Source organism: Nomascus leucogenys, chromosome 3, assembly GCF_006542625.1.
Source record: "Nomascus leucogenys isolate Asia chromosome 3, Asia_NLE_v1, whole genome shotgun sequence".
NCBI classification, from domain to species: Eukaryota; Metazoa; Chordata; class Mammalia; order Primates; family Hylobatidae; genus Nomascus; species Nomascus leucogenys.
The window spans coordinates 44,199,215-44,210,154 of record NC_044383.1 but is presented as its reverse complement, the minus strand read 5'-3'; the positions used below and the strand labels follow the sequence as shown (position 1 = coordinate 44,210,154).

The window sequence follows — 10,940 nt, the reverse complement described above, 5'->3', positions numbered from 1 at the left end:
TTTACACCCAACAGAAATAACAGCATAGATGTATAGCATTGTAGTGTTGCTTGTTGAATCAAAAGACTGGAGTGGAAGCAGGGACTTCAGTTTCCGCCTGTAATCCCAGCACCTTGGGGGGCAGAGGCAGGCGCATCGCTTGAGATCACGACTGGGTGACACAGACGCTATCTCAAACAAACAGTTAAACGGGCAGCATGCGACCTCAGCGTACTCACAGAGGCAGATAAAAGCCGAGACCAAAGTGCAGGAGCCCAGCTGCAAATTCAACTCCGAAAGACCCGGGACTCCGCAAACGTCTGGACGCGGCTCTTGAGCTCTTCTATTCAGTTTCGGTTTCTGAAGCTTACGTTAAATTTCGATTTCTTAAGTTTCGGTTTCTGAGAGCTCCGCATCTGATTCAATTTCCAGTTTCCTGTTCTTGCTGGGGCTGGGGTCTCTCCTTTAACAAAGACACGCCGCGCGGCCGAGTCCCGGGGCTGCCCAGGCCTGGCGCGCCCACGCGCATGCGCACGCGCACGCCCACCGCGCGGCTTCCCGCGGTCCCCGGTGCTGAGGAGACAGAGAGCGCGAGGGACTGCGCCGCAAAGCGCTGCCATCATGAGGTAAGGGTTTTCCTCTGCCTCTCCTCCCAAGCCCTGCGTCGGCCTTTGTTTCAAACCAGGGTTCTTTTATTCATTTCCAGCGCAGTTCTGCAGCCTTTTCAGGGGCCAAGCCCCTCGCGCCTGGCAACCGGGCATCTGCGTTGGGGACCCTCCCGGGGCGCTCTGTCCCGGCGCGTGGCGTCTGAAGTCGGGCCTGTCGGGGAGGGTGGCCGAGTGGACGCTTCTCCGGAGTCCGGTCCCTCCCGAGCGCCTAAGGAGGCCGGTCAGGGAGGAGGAACAGGAGATGCTCCGCGGGAGCCTGCCCCATCCCTGGCGTCTGCGGTCGGGACTGTCAGGGCATGTGCCGGGCGACGCTCCCCCGGGAGGCCTGTCCACCCATCGCGACCCGACGGCTCTTCTCGGCAGCGGCGACGGTGACAGTGCTGGGCCAGCGGCCGCCGCTTCCGGGAAACTGGTCGGCGCCTGCAGGGCCCCCAGGCGCTGTTCCGGGGGCAGGCTACGTGCCACGGGTCTCCCTAGGCCTGTCGCGTGCCTCTGTTTCCAGCTGCCATTCCCTCGGTGTGGCATACGCGGTTTCGCCGCAGCCCTCCAGGCGTCACATTCGCCTGCCACTGCCAGTTTGCCTTTCTGATGTCTGGGTCTGAGTTCTTCCCTTCCGGGGAGCTACCTCTGTACCAAGCACAGATTGTTATCGTCCCACCCAATCCGCTGTTTTATGAGGATTTCTTTATCTGTCTCCTTTACTGATTCAGTATGATGGCGTCCTTTTCTTAATCATTTTGTATCCCCAGGGGCTAGCACCCTGCCCTGCACGTGGTTAGTGAACCCTCCGCATTTAATGAGGAATGAGATGTTAAGGTCTTGGGCTCTAAAAGCAGATAGTCCCTTGTTCTAAATCCTGACTGAACTCCTACTGGTTGAGTGACCCCAAAGTTTCTCAAACTCTGTTCCTTATCTGTAAAAATTAATGGTGTCCATCTCTTGGGACTGTGGAAAAGGACAGTAATAAATCCTATCAATTAACTGCTTAGCACATAATACTTGCACAATAAATGTTAACTGTTCCCATTATAAGTTAAAAAAAAAAGTTTAAGTGTCACCCACACATCTAACTTTATTTTTGAGACGGAGTCTTGCCCTGTCACCCAGGCTGTAGTGTAATGGCTCCATCTCGGCTCACTGCAACCTCCGCCTCCTGGGTTCAAGCGATTCTCCTGCCTCAGCTTCCCGTGTAGCTGGGATTACAGGCGTGTGCCACCACGCCTGGCTAATTTTTTGTATCTTTAGTAGAGACGGGGGTTTCACCATGTTGACCAGGCTGGTCTCAAATTCCTGACCTCGTGATCCACTCTCCTCAGCCTCCCAAAGTGCTGGGATTACAAGTGTGAGCCACAACGCCTGGCCACATATAACATTTGTAAGAAAGGAGAGTACTATCAGGAAGGGGCTTGAAAACAACAACAAAAAAAAAAAGAAAGAAAGAAAAAGAAAAAGACGGTGGCGTGCACCGTATATATGCAGGATGGGGAAGAAAAGGGCTCAGCCCCATTGGGGACTGTCTCCCAAGGACAATGAAAGACTGCTTCTTCCTAGCAGAACAGAATTACCGAAAGATACATGTTACCTCTTCTGATGCAATAGCTTCTCTCTTATCAGCTTCCCAAAGACGAAGTTACAAAATTAAGTAGACAAAGTTTAAACAGTAAAAATTCTCATGGTGTCCAGTTGTGCATAAATTCCAGAGCCTGGACAAACCACGTCAGTACCTGATTGAATGTCCCTTTGAGATCTTACAACCATATCCATAATACCTGAGCAGCCCTCCTCATCCTCCTTGGGCTGGGCTGGTAGAGACTTTCAAAACAGGTGTTTGTTTTAGGCAGGGGGCCAGTAAAGCCGTATTGTTGTGGATTTAAGCAGCCTGTAAGGACATGGCATGTCTTGCCCATATTTTGGGTACATTTACACTAGAGAAAGGAACAATTACCAAGGAGCAATTTTACCAGGTTTCCTAGTCAAGATCAGTACTCATAATACAGAAATGGAATTTTCATATTAATTATTGAATATGTATATATTTATTCCTAATTTTCAACGGTTTAGTGATTGCCAAAAGGAAATAGATACATGTAATACAGAAAGCTCTGTCATCTCTCCAGAACTGTTTTTGCAATAAATAGTGAGAATTTAAATGAAATATTTCTAGGACATAACTGTACATAGAAGAAACTCTAGTATAAAGTTACGGGAACCTAATGCTTTAACTGTAAGATCAAATAGGGATAAAATTAGTTGTTATGCAAAGAACAATATTTAAGGTTTAGAAAATTATTTCTTGTATTTCTTCAAAAATTAAAAAGTATTTTATCTTTGACAGTGAAATTCCTAAGGACACCTTGAAGGCCATTCTGTTGGAGTTAGAATGTCATTTTACATGGAATTTACTTAAGGAAGACATTGATCTCTTTGAGGTGGAAGATACAATTGGGCAACAGCTTGAATTTCTTACCACAAAATCTAGACTTGCTCTTTATAACCTATTGGCCTATGTGAAACACCTAAAAGGCCAAAATAAAGACGCCCTTGAGTGCTTGGAACAAGCAGAAGAAATAATCCAGCAAGAACACTCAGACAAAGAAGAAGTACGAAGCCTGGTCACTTGGGGAAACTATGCCTGGGTGTATTATCACATGGACCAGCTTGAAGAAGCTCAGAAGTATACAGGTAAGATAGGGAACGTCTGCAAGAAATTGTCCAGTCCTTCTAACTACAAGTTGGAGTGTCCTGAGACTGACTGTGAGAAGGGGTGGGCACTCTTGAAATTTGGAGGAAAGTATTATCAAAAGGCTAAAGCGGCTTTTGAGAAGGCTCTGGAAGTGGAACCTGACAATCCAGAATTTAACATCGGCTATGCTATCACAGTGTATCGGCTGGATGATTCTGACAGAGAAGGGTCTGTAAAGAGCTTTTCTCTGGGGCCTTTGAGAAAGGCTGTTACCCTGAACCCAGATAACAGCTACATTAAGGTATTTCTGGCACTGAAGCTTCAAGATGTACATGCAGAAGCTGAAGGAGAAGAGTATATTGAAGAAATCCTGGACCAAATATCATCCCAGCCTTACATCCTTCGTTATGCAGCCAAGTTCTATAGGAGAAAAAATTCCTGGAACAAAGCTCTCGAACTTTTAAAAAAGGCCTTGGAGGTGACACCAACTTCTTCTTTCCTGCATCACCAGATGGGACTTTGCTACAGGGCACAAATGATCCAAATCAAGAAGGCCACACATAACAGACCTAAAGGAAAAGATAAACTAAAGGTTGATGAGCTGATTTCATCTGCTATATTTCATTTCAAAGCAGCCATGGAACGAGACTCTATGTTTGCATTTGCCTACACAGACCTGGCCAACATGTATGCTGAAGGAGGCAAGTATAGCAATGCTGAGGACATTTTCCGGAAAGCTCTTTGTCTGGAGAACATAACCAATGATCACAAACATCAGATCCATTACCACTATGGCCGCTTTCAGGAATTTCACCGTAAATCAGAAAATACTGCCATCCATCATTATTTAGAAGCCTTAAAGGTCAAAGACAGATCGCCCCTTCGCACCAAACTGACAAGTGCTCTGAAGAAATTGGCTACCAAGAGACTTTGTCACAATGCTTTAGATGTGCAGAGTTTAAGTGCCCTAGGGTTTGTTTACAAACTGGAAGGAGAAAAGAGGCAAGCTGCTGAGTACTATGAGAAGGCACAAAAGATAGATCCAGAAAATGCAGAATTCCTTACTGCTCTCTGTGAGCTCCGACTTTCCATTTAAATACATACTCTAGGAAATTAGCTCTAAGTTTTTCCCTCCATTATGGGTTCTGTTTTTTTTATTGTTTTAATCCATTGTTTATTATAGAGCTAATATTTATTGAATAGTTATTGTGTACCAAGCATTGTGCTAAATACTTTATATGCATTATGATGAATCTTGTGCGGTTTTCTTTTTTTCTTTTTAATTAAAATACTATAATCCGTTGAGAAATAGCAATATTCTAGCTATTGTAACTTTTAAAAATGGTATGGGCATTAGATCTGTGCTTTTTATCTCTGCTCTTTAAATTTCTCATGTTATGTAGTAAATATATGCCTACGTAAACCTTTGATACCTAGATCAGGAATACTCTTCCAGGAGTACAAAATTACATTATTAATAGTTAAGCTTTTAATTGTGTAGCTTGCAAAAGACAGCACTTTTTAGTTACAGATGTTTTGACTTTGATGAGGATATTTAGCTATAAATCTAATAGTCGCCTAAAATATCTTTTTTGTTGGAAAAAAGTTTATAATAAAAAGTTTGTCATCTCTAGTGACTTCAATAAAATGAAAAAACCAGAAGAGGAGAAAAAGGATTTCCTCAAATTTTAAATATGTAACTTCAGGGATTCAATCCCCAAATGTTTATTAAGTAGCTAGAAATAATTATGTGGAAAAAAATGAATAATGGAAAATAGTGAGTCTCAAATTGTTCCGTTTTTTTTTTACTAAAATCTGCAATGAATCTAGATGCAATTAATTTTATTCCTTCCAACTAAAATTACAATATTTTTAGGTTAAAATTATTGAGCTATAAAGCAGCCATTGGGAAATTGGGAGAACTGATAAACAAATGGAAAAAGAAGATGTCCCTAACCTACACCCATAGATTACCAAGGTTTCAGTGTACTAGTTTTGAATCTGTTCTCAATAGAGTTTTTATACCCTCAATTTCTGGCCTTTGGCTATTTTAGCATTTCAAAGTGACTTCTGTGAAGCTTTTTTTTTAATGTGAAATTTTCAGTGTTGTTTTTTTCATGTAGATACTCCAGGAAGAGTTAAGCGCTGCTTTCAGTTTTAATATCCACTTTGAGGGGTCGCTGCTTGAGGGCTCTTATCCCAGGGGACTTTTTAATGTGGATGTTACTTAATGTGGCTTCTCTAATGTAGTTTCTTTGATTACAGACTACACAATTATGTACCATCACAGTATTAGTGGAAAAGTACCATGTGATTTAATTCTCCATTCCTCCAATGTAACTCTTAAAATTATTATGTGTGTGTGTGTGTTTTACTTTTTGTTTTTTTATCATCTTTAAAATTTCTATTATGGTTTGTTATGAAAATAATGAATTCTTATTGTAAATTTCAAAAAAAATTACAAAAGTATGTGAATTTAAAAATGAGAGCAGTCCCCTCACCCTACCACAGTTCCACACCCTCAAGGTAAACTTATAACTTATAATTTGATATGTATCCTTCCAGATCTTTTTTCTATACGTAATCAGACATACATATATACTGCAGTGTATCTCGTGTTAATTTTTAAAAATCTTTTGTTTTACTTAATTCTGTTTTATTATTATTATTATTATTTTGTTTGATCTATTAAGGAAGAACAAGGAAGGGAATGATCTTTACTCAAGAATTTCAGAAAGTCAGCACTGAAGTCCTGACCTATCAGTAGACACATTTGTCCCTTTCAAATATTTTAGGATATTCTAGCAAAGCAGGCCATTTCTCCCACCTGAAAGTACATAACTTCTATCACTTGCCACATAATTCAAAAAACTCACATTAGGGGGTTACTCAGACAGTTAATCATAGGAAAGATTATTTGCTTCATCAGTTAACTTGTTTTTATAAATCAGGACTGTGTTCATACACAGAAGGGGCCTGAGATTTCTGCACTTTAAACAAGCTCCCAGGTGAAGATGCTGTGGCTGTTCTAATTACATTTTGAGTAGTTAAGGTCTACAACATTGTTCCTCAAACTTGGCTACATGTTGGAATCACCTAAAAAGTTAAAACAAAACATGGATGTCTGGGTCACACCCCATAGAGAATGACTTAATTGGCATGGGGTGCAGTCCAGGCATCATGATTTTTAGATTTCCCAGTTGGAACTTGTGCAGCAAAGTTTGGGAGCTACTGATCTACATGTGAAAAGTAAGTGTAAATGGAATAAAATTAATTAGGCTAATAGGCTTAACCCAGGAAATCCTAAGTTCCTTGAATATCCAGTTTGCATTTGGACTCCTCATCATATACTTGGTATATAATACTCTAATAAAAGCTGCCTGAGTTGAATTGTATATTGTCTTGCACCTACCTCTGAAAGCTGCCCTCACCAACTGACTCAAAGTCTCTGAAATGGGTCCAAATCCTACTTAGTTAGATGAACTCATCCTGTCAAGCCTGATAAGAATCCTATGATGCCAGGCCCAAGTTATTTTCTTGCCTATTAGACAAACTCATAAATATGCCCAGAAAAGTGGCTGTGATTCCTCTTCAGGGTAATTTGACCCTTCCGGAAAAGAAATGCCGCCTCTCCAAATCTTGAAGGTGCTCTTGGAAACTATTTCATTCAGCACTAAAGGTATGCTCCCTGACTCACAAAAGCTGAGAAAAGCCCTTTCAACAAATGATAAATCAGCTGGCAGAAAAACTGGCTTCCCAGTCATGGAGCTCTTAAAGATATTTGCTGTCCTCTCTGAGTGCAGAAATAGTCTTACCAGTTGATCACATGCTATCAGCCAGAGTTTCAAAAGCAATATAAGCTGTCACTATTCCTTTCTAGATTGAGTCAACGATGCAGATTTCTTCAGTTCAGGAACAACCTTGTAGAAAACACAGAACTTTAAAATCAGGAGGACCTTGAGAAAATCCCTACTCCAACCAACTTTATTGATATGAAAATTGAGACCAGGACTGGTGATATGACTTAAGGTTTCACAACTAATTTGTGGACCATAATTTATTTCTCCTGGCTGCTGGTTCAGTAGCACTCATGCCCATCTTACAGTTTCTACCGGTAATCACTTGTTGGAGGCTAAACCTCAATTGACAGAGTTTATCTGGCCATGATGTGACTATGCTTATATGACATCACCTACAACACAGGCAGGCCCAAGGATAGTCCTTTTATGGAATATGTTCATTACTGAGATTAAGGAACATGACAGAACTATAAAACAATGTGGCATGTTTTTATATAATTGGTGAATTACAAGAAATGAAAATCCATTTGGCCTTGACAATTAGAACAGTCTCCTTTGAGTAGTTTAAGTGTAATAACATTGTAACCCTAATGTGGTAGCAATGAGAAGCACCTCTCAGATCTCTAGCTACAGGGATTATAATTGTCTGAAGGTCCCATCTGTACACATTGAAATCTATCACTACATTTACACTGAGGCCATGCTTCCCAGTGTGGCAAGGATACTAAATCATGTCCTCTCCTGAAAGATGCAGTACTCCTCTGATGAGCAATTTAAACTCAAGGACTCCCCACCAGCCTTGCCAAATGTTCCTTAAAACAATACTGTAATCTAAGATGTTTTTACCCAACTTTTATTCCTTCTGTCTCTCCTACATATGGGGTCAGACCTGCATCACATTTGGATGGCTCTCCCAGCCTCTGTCTGCTCTCTTCCCATTTTTTCTCGGAGGTGTTTCCTCGAATACATTTCTTGCATGTTCAACATCGCATCTTGGATCAAACTGACACATCTAGTGAAAGAAATTTAATTAAGAGGACTCTAATTGGCGGTAGGTAAATAATGTTTACATAATATAAATGTCATTTATTGTTCTTCAACTTTCTGGATCAGTAATTATGATTAAAGAACAAAACATGGCTGGATGTGGTGACGCATGCCTGTAATCCCAGCACTTTGTGAGGCTAAGGCAGACAGGTTGCTTGAGGTCAGGAGTTCGAGACCAGTCTGGCTGACGTGGCAAAACCCCATCTCTACTAAAATTACAAAAATTAGCTAGGCATGGTGGCACATACCTGTAATCCCAGCTACTTGGGAGGCTGAGGCACATGAATCACTTGAACCCAAGAGGCAGAGGTTGCAGCGAGCCAGGATCACATCATTGCACTCCTCCAACCTGGGCGACAGAGTGATACTCTGTCTAATAAATAAATAAATAAATAATAAATTAATAATAAATAAATCTTTCCAATGTTATAATATTTGATTTGGAAAAGAGAATGGGGAAGAGAGGTAAGGGAAATTGTCTTAGTTTCTGTTGTGCTGCTATAATAGAATACCTGAGACTGAGTAATTTTAACAAGCAGAAATTTATTTCTCATAGTTCTGGAGACTGGAAGTTCAAGATCAAGGAGCTGGCAGGTTTGGTGTCTGGTGAGGGCCTGGTCTCTGCTTCCAAGATGTCACCTTGAATGCTGCATCCTCTGGAAGGGAGGAACTCTGTTCCTCACATGGCAGAAGAGCAGAAGAGAGCAAGAACCCACTCTTGCAAGCCCTTTTGATAAGAGCATTAGTCTAGTCATGTGGGCAGAGCCCTCAGGAACATCTCTCCTTAGGCCTCACCTCTCAATACTGTTGCATTGGAGATTAAGCTTGCAATCTATAAATTTGGAGGAGACAAAAACATTCAAACCATAGCAGAAGAATAGAGACTCAAAAGATACAGTTAAGGTTTGATGGAGTAAGAATTAAATATGTTATTATAACATAAAACAAATAAGTAAAAATTGAGTTGTGGGATGAGAAGAGTTCTTTAAATTCAGTTAATTAAATCCTAACAACATAGCAGAAAATCAATAGATAAAGTCTATATTAAATAGATCAGAAAATAACATTATAAAACATACCATCACAGATTGGGATAGCCCCTTCTCACAAAACTGACTTTCTTCCTCTTTCTCTCCAATCAGAACAACATAGCAAGTGTATATTTAATTTAAAACAAGTTTATCACTTAGCTTTCTGCTCATACATCCCCTCTCTTTCTGCTTATACATCCCCTTTTCTCCCAGGACTCCAGCCTCCGCATTCCTCTCTACTTCTCTTCTGAGCCAAAGTTCCCTGCCTCACTGGGATGTGGTTTCTTCTTCTTTAGCTTTCTCTTTTCCTGAGATCAAGCCACTCACACTGGATCCCACCCCAACCACAACTACCCCCTTCTTCGGAAACTTCATATTTACTAAGTTTAATTTGTTCATTAAACATTTTGTATTTCACTTTAAGTGAGGAATAAAACAGCATCTAATTACTAGAAATGTGCTAGAAATGCCATGTATATATTCCCAAAACTGTCTGAACTGAGGGGTTCCTCTGTAAGTGATGAACTGGATTTCTCAATACCTCCTTTCATGATGGCACCTAGCTGAGTAACTAAAGAAATAATGAAGGTGACATGAATAAGCTTTGGGAAAGCCATGCCTCAATGGGAGCACACAGGTGCCTCACAGACAACAAACTCTGAAGGGCAAGCATAGATTGAGGCCACTTGGATTGAACACTTAACATAGAACACAGTTTTTGACTTCGGTGATGCAATGATAATCATAGCTAACTCTTACATAGTACACAATATCTGCTGGGTGCTGTTCTACGTGCAGGGCATGTAGTAATCTTGTAAAATCCTTACAAACGCCCCTAAAATAGGCATTTTTATTCTTTTATTTCGCACACGAGTAATTAGGATTTAGACACATTAAGCAAGCCCAAGGTCGCATACCTAATAAGAGGTAGGAAAAGGATTCAAACTCTGGGTGTCTGGTTCTAGAATCTAGCACTTAACTACTATATAATGCTTTCTAAATAGTCTTAAAATTTGGAATGAAGGATATGGGAAGATAGGACCAAATCTTTACAGACCAGAGGAGAGAGATTCTAGAGGATCACACCAATCCCATACATTCTACAATCATAGGTCACCAGACACTATTGTACACAGAACCCCGAAATTCCCTGGAAGGAACTAGGAAAGGGAACTAGTTGTGCACATCAGCTGCCTCTTGATGCTGGGATTAAAAGCTGTTCTGAAACCCCAGGGAGAATGACCTAAGAAACTGATGGACTCCATCTAAGCGAGGGTTTGTTTCCAGAATTGGATTTTGGAATTCAAAGATTTGGAATAAATTCCTCAAAAAAAGGAAGCCACGTATTTTGGGAGACTGAAGAACCAGTAAACAATTAGAAGCCAGAACACGTACCCAGTCCTTTGTCCTTGGAAGGAGGGATATATCCCTTGTGCACACACCAGCCAGCATCAGACCCTCACCCAGTGTGGAGAGCAAAATAAGAAGGCAAGGAGATAGTTTGATTTGGCCATTCCACAATGTATACATATTTTAAAACATCATGTTGTACATGATAAATATATACGATTTTTATTTGTCAATTTAAAAAGGAAAGGGAAGGGGAGGGGAGGGAACGGGGAGGGGACGGGGCGGGGACGGGGAGGGGTGGAGGGCGCTGGAACACATGTAACAACTAGGGCTGGGGTCAACTGCGCTTTAACATCCCCTGAGTTTGCCTTGAGCCTCCAGG

General features: G+C 41.3%; 1 protein-coding gene across 1 annotated transcript; it reads left to right on the top strand.

Annotated features, from left to right (window-relative positions):
- IFIT5 (interferon induced protein with tetratricopeptide repeats 5) lies at nt 1–6,725 on the top strand. The gene is made up of 2 exons (XM_003255203.4): nt 1–605; nt 2,983–6,725. Exons 1-2 carry the CDS (start codon nt 601–603, stop codon nt 4,424–4,426), a joined length of 1,449 nt encoding a protein of 482 aa, XP_003255251.1. The 5' UTR covers nt 1–600; the 3' UTR covers nt 4,427–6,725.
- Nucleotides 6,726–10,940: the final 4,215 nt, after the last annotated feature.